Consider the following 22650-nt stretch of genomic DNA (forward strand, 5'->3'; position numbering starts at 1 on the left):
ACTCTCATTATTGCGGTCAACTATATCAGCATCTAGCCGATACAGTTGTGCTAGCAATGATGGAGTGAGGGGCCACTGCTGGCACCGGGCCCCCTCCTGCTCAGGGGCCTCACAGTGCCACAAAGTGTAATTGTGCTGTGCATGCCAATAGTTACAGTAGTGTAGCTTCAAGTGGACCCCTTCAGAGCACAGGGCCCAGGGCGACTGCCACCTCTGCCCCCCCGGTAGCTACGCTATTGCTGGACATGCATCCTGGCCTAGATGCAGAAAAACACTTCTCATTTAAACCAAAAATCTCTATTTTGGTCACATCTGTCTATAAAACATTTTTCCAATAGCCTTATGGCTTGTCCAGATGATCTTTAGCAAACTACAGATGGGCAGCAAGGTGCTTATAGAAAGCAGTGGCTTTCTCCTTGTTGTCCTGAATAACCATGTGTAACAAATGGAAACGAAGGCACAGAAGATGAAGATCACATTCATTTTTATTGAAGTTTAATGTGGAACCTCGGGACCATGGTCCGGGGGGCTCAGAAGGGAGTGTGACTACGTGAGCCCCCTCGAACAGGGTCAGAATGGAATGTCTGGGGGACACGGGTGCTACCTCCAGTTAGACCCCGGACTCGTGGCAGCTGTCCCAGTGGAATAGACGGACAAGCAGGGTTAGCGGAAGACGTAGAGCTAACCAGATGATACCGGGTATACGGGTAAGAGCTGGTACCGGTGTGACTGGCGTTGTATGGAGAGGTAGATGGCTGACTGACGGGACGAGATGGGATTGCTTAGATTGAACAGTTATCGTCCAGGATAGCCGGGTAACAGGTAGCTGATGATCTGTGGAAACAGACAGTATAAGCGGAGTTTTTTGCAAAAAAACGTATCAACTAAATACCCTGTTTTCTTTACATCTTTTGACTAGCACTTGCTTATTACTGTGATTTTTTTACAACAGAGTATTTTTGACCTCACTGTGCTTTTTTGTGTCTTCAAGTTTTCTGGTGGTGTGAACAGGTTCCTACAGACTTGTTCAGTGTGCAAGTAGCCCATGTGTTTCTGGTTCTATAATTGTTCTCTTGTTTCTACAAGACTGGGGAGTCCACCACTCCTCTGTGGGTCATTTGCATTTAAGCTGTTCCATCCTGCATGTCCACATGTATATTTTTTTCTCTCTGAACCCTGCTTATACAGGTACTATACAGATAATCAGGTTTTAAATACATCAGATAGGGATTGCATACATTAGTTAGGACTGCTCTATAAGGGTATACCTTGGCGATTTGGTGGAGCAGCTCAGTATACATTTTTTTGCAAAAAAAGTATCAACTAAATACCCTGTTTTCTTTACATCTTTTGACTAGCACTTGCTTATTACTGTGATTTTTTTACAACAGAGTATTTTTGACCTCACTGTGCTTTTTTGTGTCTTCAAGTTTTCTGGTGGTGTGAACAGGTTCCTACAGACTTGTTCAGTGTGCAAGTAGCCCATGTGTTTCTGGTTCTATAATTGTTCTCTTGTTTCTACAAGACTGGGGAGTCCACCACTCCTCTGTGGGTCATTTGCATTTAAGCTGTTCCATCCTGCATGTCCACATGTATATTTTTTTCTCTCTGAACCCTGCTTATACAGGTACTATACAGATAATCAGGTTTTAAATACATCAGATAGGGATTGCATACATTAGTTAGGACTGCTCTATAAGGGTATACCTTGGCGATTTGGTGGAGCAGCTTAGTATACATTTTTTTGCAAAAAAACGTATCAACTAAATACCCTGTTTTCTTTACATCTTTTGACTAGCACTTGCTTATTACTGTGATTTTTTTACAACAGAGTATTTTTGACCTCACTGTGCTTTTTTGTGTCTTCAAGTTTTCTGGTGGTGTGAACAGGTTCCTACAGACTTGTTCAGTGTGCAAGTAGCCCATGTGTTTCTGGTTCTATAATTGTTCTCTTGTTTCTACAAGACTGGGGAGTCCACCACTCCTCTGTGGGTCATTTGCATTTAAGCTGTTCCATCCTGCATGTCCACATGTATATTTTTTTCTCTCTGAACCCTGCTTATACAGGTACTATACAGATAATCAGGTTTTAAATACATCAGATAGGGATTGCATACATTAGTTAGGACTGCTCTATAAGGGTATACCTTGGCGATTTGGTGGAGCAGCTCAGTATACATTTTTTTGCAAAAAAAGTATCAACTAAATACCCTGTTTTCTTTACATCTTTTGACTAGCACTTGCTTATTACTGTGATTTTTTTACAACAGAGTATTTTTGACCTCACTGTGCTTTTTTGTGTCTTCAAGTTTTCTGGTGGTGTGAACAGGTTCCTACAGACTTATTCAGTATGCAAGTAGCCCATGTGTTTCTGGTTCTATAATTGTTCTCTTGTTTCTACAAGACTGGGGAGTCCACCACTCCTCTGTGGGTCATTTGCATTTAAGCTGTTCCATCCTGCATGTCCACATGTATATTTTTTTCTCTCTGAACCCTGCTTATACAGGTACTATACAGATAATCAGGTTTTAAATACATCAGATAGGGATTGCATACATTAGTTAGGACTGCTCTATAAGGGTATACCTTGGCGATTTGGTGGAGCAGCTTAGTATACATTTTTTTGCAAAAAAACGTATCAACTAAATACCCTGTTTTCTTTACATCTTTTGACTAGCACTTGCTTATTACTGTGATTTTTTTACAACAGAGTATTTTTGACCTCACTGTGCTTTTTTGTGTCTTCAAGTTTTCTGGTGGTGTGAACAGGTTCCTACAGACTTGTTCAGTGTGCAAGTAGCCCATGTGTTTCTGGTAGTATAAGCGGAGTACTAGCAAAAGAACTTCAGAAACAGGAGCACGTGCAGACAGGAACCGGAAGTAAGCAACAGTGGATACTTGTTGCTCCGGCACCCTCCCTATGGTGGAGGGGCTAGAAATAGTGATCACTAACACACCATTTGTCAGAAGTACTTTTGGAAAATGCACGCTGTTTCTTCAAGAGACCGGGAGTGAGCGCACGCGCGACTTAAGTACTCTGCTTGGGAACTTGCTGGCTGCGTGCCAGGAAGCAGCTGAGAGGAGAAGATGTATCCAGAGTGCGTGGAGCCGGCACAGAGCGGGAGTCCCGACGGGGACCCTGGGAAGGTACCGGAGCTGGACCGGGTGTAACACCATGCACACCATTGTTATTCACAGTCCTCCCCATAGTGGGCTCATGATCATTATCATTAGCTAATGTGAGAGAGACCTTTGCTTAGAGGTTACCTTGGGTCTCTTTATGATCAACTTGTTAACCTTGTTTTTTGGGGTGATCTTTGTTGATTGACTACTTCAGAGTAGGGTAAAATTGTCTGGAATATCCTCTTTCATGCATAGCCTTTCTAACTTCAGATTGGTGAAGTCCAAAGTTGATAAATATAGTTTAGTAACTTTCTATAACCTGAGGAAGCTCAACAACTCTTCTGAGAAATATCCTATATTCATGTCACAACATGATGCACTTCCACAAATATGTATTGTGAAGACTGATAGATCTCTGTTTTTTAAATAACACTGGTCCCTCACTCACACCTAATTGTCATCTCATTGATTGAAAACAACTGTCTCTAAGTTGAATTGGGACTTGCCTCCCTTTTAATATGTGGTGTCAGCTTTGAGCATGTTTGGTGTGGGAATGGTTGGGGGTGCGTCAATGTGCTCAATCTGTAACCTGAGTGAGGGGCAAGTGTGAGTTTGAGCTGTAGAGTGACGTGGACCCATATAGTCAGCCTCATCCGACGTCATGGCAAAGGCTAAGGGTACCGTCTCACAGTGGCACTTTTGTCGCTACGACGGTACGTTCCGTGACGTTCCAGCGATATCCATACGATATCGCTGTGTCTGACACGCAGCAGCGATCAGGGACCCTGCTGAGTATCGTACATCGTAGCAGATCGTTTGGAACTTTCTTTCGTCGCTGGATCTCCCGCTGTCATCGCTGGATCGTTGTGTGTGACAGCGATCCAGCGATGCGTTCGCTTGTAACCAGGGTAAAAATCGGGTTACTAAGCGCAGGGCCGCGCTTAGTAACCCGATGTTTACCGTGGTTACCAGCGTAAAAGTAAAAAAAAAAAAAACAGTACATACTTACATTCCGGTGACTGTCCCCCGGCGTTCTGCTTCTCTGCACTGTGAGCGCCGGCCAGCCGGAAAGCGAGCACAGCGGTGACGTCACCGCTGTGCTTTCCGGCTGGCGCAGACAGTGGAGAGAAGCAGAACGCCGGGGGACAGACACCGGAATGTAAGTATGTACTGTTTTTTTTTTTTTTACTTTTACGCTGGTAACCACGGTAAACATCGGGTTACTAAGCGCGGCCCTGCGCTTAGTAACCCGATGTTTACCCTGGTTACCCGGGGACTTCGGCATCGTTGGTCGCTGGAGAGCTGACTGTGTGACAGCTCCCCAGCGACCACACAACGACTTTCCAACGATCACGGCCAGGTCGTATCGCTGGTCGTGATCGTTGGTAAATCGTTATGTGAGACGGTACCCTTAGTGAAGGCCTGACCGTGACAGTGACTATGATTGAATTGTTTGTTATAAGGTGGGCAAGACGGTGCACATAACTGGATGTAGTGGTCATGTGAAGCCGGTAAAATACTCCAGAGATTTTTAACATGGGATTTTTATGATTTTACATCTGCTCATTTTCTCCCCATTCAGGTCCCTACAATATTGCAAGTTATCAGTAGAGATTTGCTATATAAAATAATTTTCCTGATTTGCCAGTCAAGGATGGATACGGATAGGGATAAGGTGGCCGAGAGTTTATTACACCTCACCCTAGAGATCCTCTTCCGGCTTACTGGAGAAGTGAGATATTATGATGACGTCACATTACATCATTATCTATGGGAATAACATATGGACAGAACTGGAGAGGTGAGGACTCTGGAAATGTCTGTAGTGAGGTTTATTAATGTGTCTCTCCATAACCAGGCCCCTGTGTCTGAGGAATGGGGAAGAACCCTGAGCCCAATCACAGGGCCTCCACCTCATCCCCTGATACATGAGGACATCAATGACCAGAAGATCCTAGAACTCACCTACAAGATGATTGAGTTGCTGACTGGAGAGGTGACACTGCTGGGAATGCTGGGACATTATACAGTAACACTATGGAGGGATCGGGGGATGACGGTATCATTGTATGTGTCAGGTTCCTATAAGATGTCAGGATGTCACCGTCTATTTCTCCATGGAGGAGTGGGAGTATTTAGAAGGATACAAAGATCTGTACAAGGACGTTTTCATGGAGGTTCCACAGTCCCTCATATCACCAGGTAATAGATAGGACTAAATACACACGGTCTATAATTATGTGTATGTAAAGAATGAATTCAGTCCCTGTATGTGTTTTCTACAGATCTATCGAGTAAGAGGACAACACCAGAAAGATGTCCCCATCCTCTTCTTCCACATGACTGTAAACAAGAAGATCCCAATATTCCTCAGGATCATCAGGTAGATGGAGAGTTTGTCTCATGAAATGTCCTCTATGATATGTAGACGGCTGTGAAGGTTTTGTATTCAGTCTTGTTTTATCAATTTATCGAAGACTGACAATCACTTCCAAACAGAAAACAGGTTTGAACAGATGCATACAAAGAGTAGCTATTTCCATATATAACTAACAGATAAAGTTGCACTCTGTAATGCTATAGCATACAAACATGAAATATATGAAATTGGAAGTGCATTACTGCTATAGAAAATAGGAAAAAACAATGATACTTAGCGCATAAACTGGCTAATTCATGTATGCCTAGCAGTCACGACAAGGCGATCCTCTTTGCTGGGAGCCTAACCTAATGTGATTCCTCTCCTGGTGCTTACTAGTACCCAATTTTTCCTCTGCCTATGTGATCCCTCTCCATAATATAAGCATTTCCATAAAGTCCCCCTCACATAGCCATTCTCCATAATATTCCCCCCACATTGCCCCACTCCATACCATACCCCCACAGACTATAAACCTCTTTATAATAACCCCCATAGTGACACACTCCAGAATATCCTCTCCACATACACAATGAGCCTCTCCATTACATCTTACTCCACCCACAGTGCCACTCTCCCTAATATCCCCACACATAGTGCCCCACTCCATAATATACACCCTACACTGATCCTCTCTAAATATTCACCAAAACTGCCCCTTTCAAAAATATTTCCTCCACACTGCTACCCTCTTGTTAAAGTGTCAGATTGGCGCCGTTATACTGATTGCAATGATACCTTGGTTGATGAAATCTGTCTTGTGGTTGCTGTGTAATCTCAGTTTTGAGTTAATGATATGCTCGTGCTCCGGGGCGGGCCTGTGGGGGTCTTCATGTGGTGATTAGGTATTCTTCTGTATGTCTTCTGACAGGTCACTGATCCCTCTGTGACCTGCCCCCTATTTTACATAATGAATATTATATACATTGAAAAAAAAATCACCTTCGGCAGGCGGGTGCCGGCGTCTGCGCAGCAGCATAATTGCATGTATAATGTTCATTAAAGTATTTATGAAAAAAGGGTTATTCCAGGCACCAAGTTCCAGCATTTAGTGTGTTGAGTTGACGCTACCAGAATCCTCTTGATTATCTTCGCAGGATCTCTTCTGGATGGTTCAAACTCTTAAAGTGCATATAGTGAAATGTCAAAATCTAAAAAGAAATGCAACACCCACCCGATCGTCTTTCAACTTGTGGTTTATTCCGTCACACAGAAAACTTAGTTACATGCGGAGGTGCAGGTGGACGGACATCCATCAGGTCTTCTATTCTTATGAACTACTCCCCTGACACATGCACCTCCGCATGTAACTGTGTTTTCTGTATAACGGATTAAACCACAAGTTGAAACATAATCGGGTGAGTGCTGCATTTCTTTTTAGATTTTGACGTTTCATTAAAATATTTAACTTGCTTCTATAAATGAATTGATTTTAAAAAATCTGTCTCAAAATGGCCCCGGCCGTGCCTGCGCAGTAGATTTATACAAGCAAGTTAAAGAATTTAATGCACATTACACATGCGATCATGCTACAGCGCAGGTTGCCTGCTGAAGGTGATTTATTTATTTTTTCAATATATATAATATTCATTATGTAAACTAGGGGGCAGGTCACCAAGGGATCAGTGACCTGTCAGAAGCCATACTCATGAATATCTAAGCAGAGCACCACATGAAGACACCCCCACAGTCCCACCCCGGATCACAAGCATATCATTAACTCAATCCTGCTGACAGGTTACCTTTAACCCCTTTACCCCCAAGGGTGGTTTGCACGTTAATGACCGGGCCAATTTGTACCATTCTGACCACTGTCCCTTTATGAGGTAATAACTCCGGGAACGCTTCAACGGATCTTGGAGATTCTGAGAATGTTTTCTCGTGACATATTGTACTTCATGATAGTGGTAAAATTTCTTCGGTATAGCTTGGGTTTATTTGTGTAAAAAATGGAAATTTGACAAAAATTTTGAAAATTTTGTAATTTTCAAACTTTAAATTTTTATGCCCTTAAAACAGAGAAATACAGTACAGACCAAAAGTTTGGACACACCTTCTCATTTAAAGATTTTTCTGTATTTTCATGACTATGAAAATTGTACATTCACACTGAAGGCATCAAAACTATGAATTAACACATGTGGAATTATATACTTAACAAAAAACTGCCTCCTTTAGCTTTGATGACTGCTTTGCACACTCTTGGCATTCTCTTGATTGAGCTTCAAGAGGTAGTCACCGGGAATGGTTTTCACTTCACAGGTGTGCCCTGTCAGGTTTAATAAGTGGGATTTCTTGCCTTATAAATGGGGTTGGGACCATCAGTTTTGTTGTGCAGAAGTCTGGTGGATACACAGCTGTTATGATCCTTAGTGGTTGAGGATCACAAATTACTCCAGCTAAGTAACATACATAGGGCAAGCTCTAGGGAGGTGGCCAACTGGACTGACCGCAAATCTGAACCTATCCAAACACACTAGAAGTAGCCGGTGAACGTGCCTAAAAAATCCTAGACGTCTCGAGCCAGCCTGAGGAACTAACTACCCCTAGAGAGAAAGAAAGACCTCTCTTGCCTCCAGAGAAATAATCCCCAAAGAAATAGAAGCCCCCAACATATAATAACGGTGAGGTAAGAGGAAGGCACATACACAGGGGTAAAAACAGATTTAGCAAATGAGGCCCACTAACACTAGATAGCAGAAAATAGTAAAGGGGTCTGTGCGGTCAGTAAAAAACCCTTACAAAATATCCACACTGAGATTTCAAGAACCCCCGCACCAACTAACGGTGTGGGGGGGAGAAACTCAGTCCCCTAGAGCAACCAGCAAGTGAGGAAATCACATTTTAGCGAGCTGGACTAAAAACATAATAAATGCTGATAATCAAAAAATGATCAAACAAAAACTTAGCTTGTCTTGGAGAGACTGGGAGCAAGGTAGTCACAAGGAATCTGAAGAGCACTGAATACATTGAGAGCAGGCAAGGAACTGAGTATCCAGGTGAACTAAATAGGAAACCCAACCAAGGATAACGAACCAGCTGATGCGCCAACCTGCAGAAAGACAACACTACACAGTACCGCTTGTGACCACTAGAGGGAGCCCAAAAACAGAGTTCACAACAGTACCCCCCCCTTGAGGAGGGGTCACCGAACCCTCATCAAGACCCCCAGGGAGATCAGGATGAGCCGCGTGGAAGGCACGAACCAAATCGGCCGCATGAACATCAGAGGCGACAACCCAGAAATTATCCTCCTGACCATAGCTCTTCCACTTCACCAAATACTGAAGCCTCCGTCTAGAGATACGAGAATCCAAAATCTTCTCCACCACGTACTCCAATTTGCCCTCGACCAGCACCGGAGCAGGAGGCTCAACAGAAGGAACTACAGGTACCACATACTTCCGCAACAAAGACCTATGGAACACATTATGAATGGCAAACGATGCTGGGAGATCCAAACGAAAAGACACCGGGTTAAGGATTTCCAAGATCTTATAAGGACCGATGAAGCGAGGCTTGAATTTAGGAGAGGAGACCTTCATAGGAACATACCGAGAAGACAGCCACACCAAATCCCCAACACGAAGTCGGGGACCCACACCGCGGCGGCGGTTGGCAAAGCGCTGAGCCTTCTCTTGTGACAACCTCAAATTGTCCACCACATGGTTCCAAATCTGCTGCAACCTATCCACCACAGAATCCACCCGAGGACAGTCAGAAGGCTCAACCTGACCCGAGGAAAAACGAGGATGGAAACCAGAATTGCAGAAAAAAGGCGAAACCAAAGTAGCAGAACTAGCCCGATTATTAAGGGCAAACTCGGCCAATGGCAAAAAAGTCACCCAATCATCCTGATCAGCAGAAACAAAACATCTCAAATAAGTTTCCAACGTCTGATTAGTTTGCTCGGTTTGGCCATTAGTCTGAGGAGGGAAGGCCGACGAAAAAGACAAATCAATGCCCATCTTAGCACAAAAAGTCCGCCAAAACCTGGACACAAACTGGGATCCTCTATCAGACACAATATTTTCAGGAATGCCATGCAAGCGAACCACATTCTGAAAAAATAGAGGAACCAAATCAGAGGAAGAAGGCAACTTAGGCAAGGGCACCAAATGGACCATCTTGGAAAAACGATCACACACCACCCAGATGACAGACATTTTCTGAGATACCGGAAGATCCGAAATAAAATCCATGGAAATGTGCGTCCAAGGCCTTTTCGGAATAGGCAAAGGCAAAAGCAAACCGCTGGCACGAGAACAGCAAGGCTTAGCCCGAGCACAAATCCCAAAAGACTGCACAAAGGAACGAACATCCCGCGACAAGGAAGGCCACCAGAAGGACCTAGCCACCAAATCTCTGGTACCAAAAATCCCAGGATGACCCGCCAACACCGAAGAATGAACCTCGGAAATAACTCTGCTGGTCCATCTATCCGGGACAAACAGTCTCTCTGGTGGACAACGGTCAGGTCTATCCGCCTGAAATTTCTGCAGCACTCGTCGCAAATCTGGGGAAATGGCAGACAAAATCACTCCCTCTCTGAGAATACCAGCCGGCTCAGAAACTCCCGGAGAGTCAGGCACAAAACTCCTAGAAAGTGCATCAGCTTTCACGTTCTTCGAACCAGGCAGATATGAGACCACGAAGTTGAAACAGGAGAAAAACAACGACCAACGAGCCTGTCTAGGATTCAGGCGCTTGGCAGATTCAAGGTAAATCAGATTTTTGTGATCAGTCAAGACCACCACACGATGTTTAGCTCCTTCGAGCCAATGTCGCCACTCCTCAAATGCCCACTTCATAGCCAACAACTCCCGATTACCAACATCATAATTCCGCTCGGCAGGCGAAAACTTTCTTGAAAAGAAGGCACATGGTTTCATCACAGAGCCATCAGAGCTTCTCTGCGACAAAACAGCCCCTGCTCCAATCTCAGAAGCATCAACCTCGACCTGGAAGGGGAGAGAGACATCTGGCTGACATAAGACTGGAGCTGAAGAAAACCGGTGCTTCAGCTCCCGAAAGGCCTCCACGGCCGCAGGAGACCAATTAGTCACATCAAAACCCTTCTTGGTCAAATCCGTCAAAGGTTTAACCACGCTAGAAAAATTAGCGATGAAACGACAATAAAAATTAGCAAAACCCAAGAACTTCTGAAGACTCTTAACAGACGTGGGCTGAGTCCAGTCATGAATAGCCTGGACCTTGACTGGGTCCATCTCCACAGTAGAAGGAGAAAAAATAAAACCCAAAAAGGAGACCTTCTGTACTCCGAAGAGGCATTTTGAGCCCTTCACAAATAAAGCATTAGCACGCAGGACCTGAAACACCATCCTGACCTGCTTCACATGGGACTCCCAATCATCAGAAAAGACCAAAATGTCATCCAGATAAACAATCATAAATTTATCCAGATATTCTCGGAAGATGTCATGCATGAAAGACTGAAACACAGAAGGAGCATTAGAGAGTCCAAAAGGCATCACCAAGCACTCAAAATGGCCTTCAGGCGTATTAAATGCTGTTTTCCATTCATCTCCCTGCTTAATGCGCACAAGGTTATACGCACCACGGAGATCTATCTTGGTGAACCAACTGGCACCCTTAATCCGAGCAAACAAATCAGACAATAGTGGTAAAGGATACTGAAATTTGACTGTGATTTTATTCAGAAGACGATAATCTATACAAGGTCTCAACGAACCGTCCTTCTTGGAAACAAAAAAAAAATCCTGCACCAAGAGGGGAAGAGGATGGGCGAATATGTCCCTTCTCCAAAGACTCCTTTATATAACTCCGCATCGCGGCATGCTCTGGTATAGACAGATTAAAAAGTCGTCCCTTAGGGAATTTACTACCAGGAATTAAATTTATAGCACAGTCACAATCCCTATGAGGGGGCAGGGCACTGGACCTGGGTTCATCAAATACATCCTGGTAGTCAGACAAAAACTCAGGGACCTCAGAAGGAGTGGAAGAAGCAATAGACACCAACGGAACATAGCCATCAATTCCCTGACAACCCCAACTTGACACAGACATAGCTTTCCAATCTAAAACTGGATTATGAGCCTGCAGCCATGGCAGACCCAAAACGACAACATCATGCAAATTATGCAGAACAAGAAAGCGAATCACCTCCTGATGTACGGGAGTCATGCACATGGTCATTTGCGTCCAATACTGAGGCTTATTCTCAGCCAATGGCGTAGCATCAATTCCCCTCAGAGGAATAGGAAATTCCAAAGGCTCCAGGACAAAACCACAGCGCCTGGCAAACGACAAATCCATCAGATTCAGGGCAGTACCCGAATCCACAAAAGCCATAACCGGGTAGGATGACAAAGAACAAATCAAAGTAACAGACAAAATAAACTTAGGCTGCATAGTACCAATGGTGACAGGTTTAGCGATTTTTTTTAAGCGTTTAGAGCATGCTGAGATAACATGAGTAGGATCACCACAGTAAAAGCACAACCCATTTTGACGTCTATGACTTTGTCGCTCAATTCTGGTCAGAGTTCGGTCACATTGCATAGACTCAGGTCTCCGTTCAGAAAATACCGCCAAAGGATGAGCAGACCTGCACTCCCGCAAACGCCGATCAACCTGAATGGCTAAAGCCATAGAATCACTCAGACTTGCAGGGGTGGGAAACCCCACCATAACATTCTTAACGGCCTCAGAAAGACCTTCTCTGAAATTTGCAGCCAAGGCACACTCATTCCATTGAGTAAGCACCGACCATTTCCGAAATTTTTGACAATACACCTCTGCTTCATCCTGACCTTGAGAGATAGCCAGCAACGCTTTTTCTGCCTGATTCTCAAGATTAGGCTCCTCATAAAGCAGTCCAAGAGCCAGAAAAAATGCATCTACATTAAGCAATGCAGGATCTCCTGGTGCCAGAGAGAAAGCCCAATCTTGCGGGTCGCCACGCAACAAGGAGATAACAATTTTAACTTGCTGAGCGGAATCACCAAAGGAACGAGGTCTCAGAGATAGAAATAACTTACAATTATTCTTAAAGTTTAGAAACCTAGATCTATCACCAGAAAACAATTCAGGAATGGGTATCTTTGGTTCTGACATAGGGCTATGAATAACAAAATCCTGAATACTTTGCACCCGTGCAGTCAGATGATCCACACTAGAAGTCAGAGTCTGAATATTCATGTCTGCAGCTGAGCTCAAAACCACCCAGAGTTCAAGGGGATGAAAGAAGCTAAACAGACTGCAGCAAAGGAAAAGCGGGAGGGAAAAAAAAAATGTACTCAGGTCTTCTTTTTATCCCACTTCTGCGATGCATTAAACACTTTTGAGGCCTGCTCTACTGTTATGATCCTTAGTGGTTGAGGATCACAAATTACTCCAGCTAAGTAACATACATAGGGCAAGCTCTAGGGAGGTGGCCAACTGGACTGACCGCAAATCTGAACCTATCCAAACACACTAGAAGTAGCCGGTGAACGTGCCTAAAAAATCCTAGACGTCTCGAGCCAGCCTGAGGAACTAACTACCCCTAGAGAGAAAGAAAGACCTCTCTTGCCTCCAGAGAAATAATCCCCAAAGAAATAGAAGCCCCCAACATATAATAACGGTGAGGTAAGAGGAAGGCACATACACAGGGGTAAAAACAGATTTAGCAAATGAGGCCCACTAACACTAGATAGCAGAAAATAGTAAAGGGGTCTGTGCGGTCAGTAAAAAACCCTTACAAAATATCCACACTGAGATTTCAAGAACCCCCGCACCAACTAACGGTGTGGGGGGGAGAAACTCAGTCCCCTAGAGCAACCAGCAAGCGAGGAAATCACATTTTAGCGAGCTGGACTAAAAACATAATAAATGCTGATAATCAAAAAATGATCAAACAAAAACTTAGCTTGTCTTGGAGAGACTGGGAGCAAGGTAGTCACAAGGAATCTGAAGAGCACTGAATACATTGAGAGCAGGCAAGGAACTGAGTATCCAGGTGAACTAAATAGGAAACCCAACCAAGGATAACGAACCAGCTGATGCGCCAACCTGCAGAAAGACAACACTACACAGTACTGCTTGTGACCACTAGAGGGAGCCCAAAAACAGAGTTCACAACACACAGCTGATAGTGCTACTGAATAGACTGTTAGAATTTTTATTATGGCAAGAAAAAAGCAGCTAAGTAAAGAAAAACAAGTGGCCATCATTACTTTAAGAAATGAAGGTCAGTCAGTCCGAAAAATTGGGCAAACTTTGAAAGTGTCCCCAAGTTCAGTGGCAACCATCAAGCGCTACAAAGAAACTGGCTCACATGAGGACCGCCCCAGGAAAAGAAGACCAAGAGTCACGTCTGCTTCTGAGGATAAGTTTATCCAAGTCACCAGCCTCAGAAATCGCAGGTTAACAGCAGCTCAGATTAGAAACCAGGTCAATGCCACACAGAGTCCTAGCAGCAGACACATCTCTATAACAACTGTTAAGAGGAGACTTTGTGCAGCAGGCCTTCATGGTAAAATAGCTGCTAGGAAACCACTGCTAAGGACAGGCAACAAGCAGAAGAGACTTGTTTGGGCTAAAGAACACAAGGAATGGACATTAGACCAGTGGAAATCTGTGCTTTGGTCTGATGAGTCCAAATTTGAGATCTTTGGTTCCAACCAACGTTGTTATGACCCCAATGGCGAGGGTCTCAGAGGTACGTGGAAGTCTGCAGAATACAAAAATCCAGCTCATAGGGCAGTGGTAACTGGGTTGACCATATATCTACTCCTAACGCCAACACTAGAAGTAGCCGGGGATCATTCCTACGTTGATTCTAGATGACACGCTCCAGCCGGAGAATCTAGCTACCCCTAGTAGAGGAAAACAAAAGACCTTTCTTGCCTCCAGAGAAGGGGACCCCAAAGCTGGATAGAAGCCCCCCACAAATAATAACGGTGAGGTAAGAGGAAATGACAAACACAGAAATGAACCAGGTTTAGCACAGAGAGGCCCGCTTACTGATAGCAGAATAAAGAAAGGTAACTTATATGGTCAACAAAAACCCTATCAAAATCCACACTGGAAATTCAAGAACCCCCGAACCGTCTAACGGTCCGGGGGGAGAACACCAGCCCCCTAGAGCTTCCAGCAAAGGTCAGGATATAGATTTGGAACAAGCTGGACAAAAATACAAAACCAAAACAAATAGCAAAAAGCAAAAGGCAGACTTAGCTGATATAACTGGAACCAGGATCAGTAGACAAGAGCACAGCAGATTAGCTCTGATAACTACGTTGCCAGGCATTGAACTGAAGGTCTAGGGAGCTTATATAGCAACACCCCTAACTAACGACCCAGGTGCGGATAAAAGGAATGACAGAAAAACCAGAGTCAAAAAACTAGTAACCACTAGAGGGAGCAAAAAGCAAATTCACAACAGTACCCCCCCCCTTAGTGAGGGGTCACCGAACCCTCACCACGACCACCAGGGCGATCAGGATGAGCGGCATGAAAGGCACGAACTAAATCGGCCGCATGAACATCAGAGGCGACCACCCAGGAATTATCCTCCTGACCATAGCCCTTCCACTTGACCAGGTACTGAAGCCTCCGCCTGGAGAGGCGAGAATCCAAGATCTTCTCCACCACGTACTCCAACTCGCCCTCAACCAACACCGGAGCAGGAGGCTCAGCAGAAGGAACTACAGGCACAATGTACCGCCGCAACAAGGACCTATGAAATACATTGTGAATAGCAAACGACACAGGAAGATCCAGACGAAAAGATACAGGATTAAGGATTTCCAATATCTTGTAAGGCCCAATAAAACGAGGTTTAAATTTGGGAGAGGAGACCTTCATAGGAACAAAGCGGGAAGAAAGCCATACCAAATCCCCAACGCGTAGTCGGGGACCCACACCGCGGCGGCGGTTGGCAAAGCGCTGAGCCCTCTCCTGTGACAACTTCAAGTTGTCCACCACATGATTCCAGATCCGCTGCAACCTATCTACCACAGAATCCACCCCAGGACAGTCAGAAGGCTCCACATGACCCGAAGAAAAGCGAGGATGGAAACCAGAGTTGCAGAAAAAAGGCGAAACCAAGGTGGCGGAACTAGCCCGATTATTAAGGGCAAACTCAGCCAACGGCAAGAATGTCACCCAATCGTCCTGATCAGCAGAGACAAAACACCTCAAATAAGCCTCCAAAGTCTGATTGGTTCGCTCTGTCTGTCCATTAGTCTGAGGATGGAAAGCAGACGAAAACGACAAATCAATGCCCATCCTACTACAAAAGGATCGCCAGAACCTAGAAACGAACTGGGATCCTCTGTCTGACACAATATTCTCAGGGATGCCGTGCAAACGAACCACGTTCTGGAAAAACACAGGAACCAGATCGGAAGAGGAAGGCAGCTTAGGCAAAGGAACCAAATGGACCATCTTGGAGAAGCGATCACATATCACCCAGATAACGGACATGCCCTGAGATAGCGGAAGATCAGAAATGAAATCCATGGAGATATGTGTCCAAGGTCTCTTCGGGACAGGCAAGGGCAAGAGCAAACCGCTGGCACGAGAACAGCAAGGCTTAGCTCGAGCACAAGTCCCACAGGACTGCACAAATGACCGCACATCCCTTGACAAGGAAGGCCACCAAAAGGACCTGGCCACCAGATCTCTGGTGCCAAAAATTCCCGGGTGACCTGCCAACACCGAGGAATGAACCTCGGAAATGACTCTGCTGGTCCATTTATCCGGGACAAACAGTCTGTCAGGTGGACAAGACTCAGGCCTATCAGCCTGAAATCTCTGCAACACACGTCGCAGATCCGGAGAAATAGCTGACAAGATAACTCCATCTTTAAGAATACCAACAGGATCAGCGACTCCAGGAGCATCAGGCACAAAGCTCCTAGAAAGAGCATCGGCCTTCACATTCTTTGAACCTGGTAAATACGAGACAACAAAATCAAAGCGGGAGAAAAACAATGACCAGCGGGCCTGTCTCGGATTAAGGCGTTTAGCAGACTCGAGATACATCAGATTTTTGTGATCAGTCAAGACCACCACACGATGCTTAGCACCCTCGAGCCAATGACGCCACTCCTCAAATGCCCATTTCATGGCCAACAACTCCCGATTGCCCACATCATAATTTCGCTCGGCAGGCGAAAACTTCCTGGAGAAAAAGGCACAAGGTTTCATAACAGAGCAACCAGGGCCTCTCTGCGACAAAACGGCCCCTGCTCCAATCTCTGAAGCATCCACCTCAACCTGAAAGGGAAGTGAGACATCGGGCTGGCACAAAACAGGCGCCGAAGTAAACCGGCGCTTCAACTCCTGGAAAGCCTCCACGGCAGCAGGAGCCCAGTTAGCTACATCGGAACCCTTCTTGGTCATATCCGTCAACGGTTTCACAATGCTAGAAAAATTAGCGATAAAACGACGGTAGAAGTTAGCGAAACCCAAGAACTTCTGAAGACTCTTAACCGACGAGGGCTGAGTCCAATCAAGAATAGCTCGGACCTTGACTGGGTCCATCTCCACAGCAGAAGGGGAAAAAATGAACCCCAAAAAGGGAACCTTCTGTACACCAAAGAGACACTTTGAGCCCTTGACAAACAAAGAATTTTCACGCAAAATTTTAAAGACCAACCTGACCTGCTCCACATGCGAATCCCAATCATCAGAAAAAACCAAAATATCATCCAGATAAACAATCAAAAATTTATCCAGATACTTCCGGAAAATGTCATGCATAAAGGACTGAAAAACTGAAGGCGCATTGGAGAGCCCAAAAGGCATCACCAAGTACTCAAAATGACCTTCGGGCGTATTGAATGCGGTTTTCCATTCATCACCTTGCTTAATGCGCACAAGGTTGTACGCACCACGAAGGTCTATCTTGGTGAACCACTTGGCACCTTTAATCCGGGCAAACAAGTCAGACAACAGCGGTAAAGGATACTGAAATTTGACAGTGATCTTATTTAAAAGCCGATAATCAATACAAGGTCTCAAAGATCCGTCCTTTTTTGCCACAAAAAAGAATCCCGCACCAAGGGGGGAAGAAGACGGACGAATATGTCCTTTCTCCAGAGACTCCCTGATATATGAACGCATAGCGGTATGTTCAGGTACCGACAGATTAAACAGTCTTCCCTTAGGAAACTTACTGCCAGGAATCAAATCTATTGCACAGTCACATTCCCTATGAGGAGGCAGTGCACTGGACTTAGACTCGCTGAAGACATCCTGATAATCAGACAAATACGCCGGAACTTCCGAAGGCATAGAAGAAGCAATAGACACAGGCAGGGAATCCCCATGAATACCACGACAGCCCCAACTTGAGACTGACATAGCCTTCCAGTCCAGGACTGGATTATGGGTCTGTAACCATGGCAGCCCTAAAACAACCAAATCATGCATTTTATGTAAAACAAGGAAACGTATCACCTCGCGGTGTTCAGGAGTCATGCACATGATAACCTGTGTCCAATACTGCGGTTTATTTGCTGCCAATGGCGTAGCATCAATACCCCTAAGAGGAATAGGATTTTCTAATGGTTCAAGAGTAAAACCACAGTGCTTAGCAAATGACAGATCCATAAGACTCAGGGCAGCACCTGAATCTACAAACGCCATGACAGGATAAGACGACAGTGAGCAAATCAAAGTTACAGACAGAATAAATTTAGGTTGCAAATTACCAACGGTGACAGGACTAACAACCTTAGCTATACGTTTAGAGCATGCTGAGATAACATGTGTAGAATCACCACAGTAGTAGCACAAGCCATTCCGGCGTCTATGAATTTTCCGCTCATTTCTAGTCAGGATTCTATCACATTGCATTAGATCAGGTGTCTGTTCAGACAACACCATGAGGGAATTTGCGGTTTTTCTATCACATTGCACCGAATTAGGTGTCTGTTCAGACAACACCATGAGGGAATTTGCGGTTTTGCGCTCCCGCAACCGCCGGTCAATTTGAATAGCCAGTGCCATAGTATCATTGAGACCTGTGGGAATGGGAAAACCCACCATAACATTCTTAATGGCTACAGATAGGCCATTTCTAAAATTAGCGGCCAGTGCACACTCATTCCAATGTGTCAGCACGGACCATTTCCGAAATTTTTGGCAATACACTTCAGCCTCGTCCTGCCCCTGAGACATAGCCAGCAAGGCCTTTTCTGCCTGAATCTCAAGATTGGGTTCCTCATAAAGTAAACCGAGCGCCAGAAAAAACGCATCAATATCAGCCAATGCCGGATCTCCTGGTGCCAGCGAAAAAGCCCAATCCTGAGGGTCGCCCCGTAAGAACGAAATAACTATTTTTACTTGCTGAGCAGAGTCTCCAGATGAACAGGGTCTCAGGGACAAAAACAATTTACAATTATTCACAAAATTCCTAAACTTAAACCTGTCTCCGGAAAACAGTTCAGGAATCGGTATTTTAGGTTCTGACCTAGGATTTCTGATAACATAGTCTTGTATGCCCTGCACACGAGTAGCCAGCTGGTCCACACTTGTAATCAAGGTCTGGACATTCATGTCTGCAGCAAGCATAGCCACTCTGAGGTAAAGGGGAAGAAGAAAGAAAAAAAAACAAAAAACTCAGAATCTTCTTTCTTATAATCCCTCTTCTGCAATGCATTAAACATTTAATACTGGCCTGGCAAACTGTTATGACCCCAATGGCGAGGGTCTCAGAGGTACGTGGAAGTCTGCAGAATACAAAAATCCAGCTCATAGGGCAGTGGTAACTGGGTTGACCATATATCTACTCCTAACGCCAACACTAAAAGTAGCCGGGGATCATTCCTACGTTGATTCTAGATGACACGCTCCAGCCGGAGAATCTAGCTACCCCTAGTAGAGGAAAACAAAAGACCTTTCTTGCCTCCAGAGAAGGGGACCCCAAAGCTGGATAGAAGCCCCCCACAAATAATAACGGTGAGGTAAGAGGAAATGACAAACACAGAAATGAACCAGGTTTAGCACAGAGAGGCCCGCTTACTGATAGCAGAATAAAGAAAGGTAACTTATATGGTCAACAAAAACCCTATCAAAATCCACACTGGAAATTCAAGAACCCCCGAACCGTCTAACGGTCCGGGGGGAGAACACCAGCCCCCTAGAGCTTCCAGCAAAGGTCAGGATATAGATTTGGAACAAGCTGGACAAAAATACAAAACCAAAACAAATAGCAAAAAGCAAAAGGCAGACTTAGCTGATATAACTGGAACCAGGATCAGTAGACAAGAGCACAGCAGATTAGCTCTGATAACTACGTTGCCAGGCATTGAACTGAAGGTCTAGGGAGCTTATATAGCAACACCCCTAACTAACGACCCAGGTGCGGATAAAAGGAATGACAGAAAAACCAGAGTCAAAAAACTAGTAACCACTAGAGGGAGCAAAAAGCAAATTCACAACACAACGTGTCTTTGTGCGACGCAGAAAAGGTGAACGGATGGACTGTACATGCCTGGTTCCCACCGTGAAGCATGGAGGAGGAGGTGTGATGGTCTGGGGGTGCTTTGCTGGTGACACTGTTGGGGATTTATTCAAAATTGAAGGCATACTGAACCAGCATGGCTACCACAGCATCTTGCAGCGGCATGCTATTCTATACAGTTTGCGTTTAGTTGGACCATCATATTTTTCAACAGGACAATGACCTTAAACACACCTCCAGGCTGTGTAAGGGCTATTTGACCAAGACAGAGAGTGATGGGGTGCTGTGTCAGATGACCTGGCCTCCACAGTCACCAGACTTGAACCCAATCGAGATGGTTTGGGGTGTGCTGGACCGCAGAGTGAAGGCAAAAAGGCCAACAAGTGCTAAGTATCTCTGGGAACTCCTTCAAGATTGTTGGAAGACCATTCCCGGTGACTATCTCTTGAAGCTCATCAAGAGAATGCCAAGAGTGTGCAAAGCAGTCATTAAAGCAAAAGGTGGCTACTTTGAAGAACCTAGAATATAAGACATATGTTCAGTTGTTTCACACTTTTTTGTTAAGTATATAATTCCACATGTGTTAATTCATAGTTTTGATGCCTTCAGTGTGAATGTACAATTTTCATAGTCATGAAAATACAGAAAAATCTTTAAATGGGAAGGTGTGTCCATACTTTTGGTCTGTACTGTACATTCATACAAAAAACAAACAATCCTACACACCTTTCCCCCGCGCATCTGCAGTGCATCGTCTGCATAATAAAATGGCACCCGAGTCAGCGCGTGTGCATATTGCACTTGTAAGGAGGTGAAGCACAAGAAGAGTCTGAGGGCGGTTACCTTCTCTGCTCCGTGCCTGGAACCATTGAGCTGTGCTACAGGTTCCCCAGGGGGAAGACTTAGAGACTGGGACAGGAAAGAAGCCGGGCCTAGAGCGGGAAAGGCGCGCGCGCAAGGGTCAGAGCAGCGTGAGCAGCGGTCAGAGCAGGGCGCAGCTGCGCTCCGGGAGAGAGAGAGAGCTCCCGGTCAGAGGACAAATACAGGGAGATTGCCCAGAAAGACTGCATCTTGTGAGTACATGAAAGCGGACTCTGCTGTGACTGGAGAGGGGCGCCTTGAGACCAGTGCAGAGGCATTGGCCCGTGCAGAGACTATGACCCCCTGGTACCCACGGTATCAGTGCAGAGACTGTGACCCCTGGTACCCACGGTATCAGTGCAGAGCCCTTGATTCCTGGTGAGAGACTTAATAATAGACTGACCATCGTTTTCCCGGGATAGGCTGTGCTGTAAAAGCTAAAGACTCAGAGCCTGTGCATATCACATTAACTCCCGAAACCGCAGGCAGCGGGTTCCTAGAGACTACCGACAAGTGCCGCTGTTTCTCGGCGCCTACGTTGAAGACGGCCCTTCAAGCAAGTCCTCATCAGACTGATAAGTGTTTTTTTCTCAAGAAATCCTGCTTACTTGTTACAGTTTGACACCCATATGTTTGCACTGTTTTATTGTTAGTTATATTCTACTGCTTCCTCCCTGCGAGGAGAACCTGATTCCTGTTAATAAACCCCTCAACTGTTGATCTGTCTGTTACGTGGTGACACACTCAGTATCATACCCTGCATACTATTACACACTATCCAGCGCCATTTTGTTGAAGACACTGTGTGCACCGGAGATCGCAGTATGTCTTCATGATGCCTCAGATCGCTGTATGTGGTCAGCGCCTATGCATACTGCAATCTCTGACGCCACACTCCTACATCCCCATCCTCCTCCCTGTCAGCTATGAACTCTGGATGATTTCTTCTTATTCCACCACACTTCCCAGAACCAGTCTACAGAGGATTCAGACAGGACGCATCCAGCATTATATTATAGATTGGGGAGCCCAATGGAGGCCTCATACTGAATTAGGAAACATATTGTGGACATCATGCTGTATTGGGGACACTGTGGCAGCCTTACAATGTATTGTGAGAACTGTGTTGACTGCAAAATAAATTGAGGGCACTGTGGGGGCATCATCATGTGTGTGAGGGGCACTATGAGGAGCATCATACTGTGTGGTAGAACTGAGGGGGCATCATTGTGTAGGGGAATGCGCAATGAAGGCATCATACTGTCCATCTGAGGGGTAGCGAAGGAGTAAAATGTGTACATGGAATTGTGGTGACATTATACGATGTGGGGGCACCATACTTTGTGGAGAGCTATCATTGGGGTGTTATACTAGGTGGATGCCATGGAACATGTATTATAGTGGGTGGGACACAAGGTTATGTTCCCACAGTGAGCTTTTGGTGCATTTTTGATGTTGCAGAATTTCAGCACCATTTCTGCAACTATTATTTAAATTAGGTTACTTGTGTTTTTTCATTGCGTTTTTGTGTGCCTTTTTTTAACATGCGTTTTTATTGTTTTTTTTGTATGTTTGCTGTGTCATGCTTTAAATAAATCTGCTTTGTTTTTGATACTTCCTTAATTTTTTTTTGACAATACTTTATTGACATACTTGTGAGGATTACATGTGTTTTTGATATGTTTCTGCTGCGGAAGCACACTTAAAACGCATATGCATTTTTTAACTGCTGAATCTCTGCACCTAATTCAACCCTATGGGGAAATTCAGCTCAGAAAACTCAGTGTGCCCACAAAAGAATTTG

General features: G+C 45.0%; 1 protein-coding gene across 1 annotated transcript; it reads left to right on the top strand.

Annotated features, from left to right (window-relative positions):
• Positions 1–4777: 4777 nt before the first annotated feature.
• LOC143768144 (gastrula zinc finger protein XlCGF66.1-like) lies at positions 4778–22644 on the top strand. Its single transcript, XM_077256832.1, has 5 exons — positions 4778–4855; positions 4982–5119; positions 5202–5325; positions 5409–5506; positions 20733–22644. Exons 1-5 carry the CDS (start codon positions 4778–4780, stop codon positions 20790–20792), a joined length of 498 nt encoding a protein of 165 aa, XP_077112947.1. The 3' UTR covers positions 20793–22644.
• The last annotated feature ends 6 nt before the right edge of the window (positions 22645–22650 follow it).

Source organism: Ranitomeya variabilis, chromosome 4, assembly GCF_051348905.1.
Source record: "Ranitomeya variabilis isolate aRanVar5 chromosome 4, aRanVar5.hap1, whole genome shotgun sequence".
Taxonomy (NCBI): Eukaryota; Metazoa; Chordata; class Amphibia; order Anura; family Dendrobatidae; genus Ranitomeya; species Ranitomeya variabilis.

Coding starts and splice junctions, on each gene's coding strand:
- LOC143768144 (XM_077256832.1), top strand. CDS start 4,778: ATGGATACGGATAGGGATAAGGTGGCCGAGAGTTTATTACACCTCACC. Junction 5,120..5,201: donor TTGAGTTGCTGACTGGAGAG/GTGACACTGCTG, acceptor TGTATGTGTCAG/GTTCCTATAAGATGTCAGGA. Junction 5,326..5,408: donor ACAGTCCCTCATATCACCAG/GTAATAGATAGG, acceptor TGTTTTCTACAG/ATCTATCGAGTAAGAGGACA.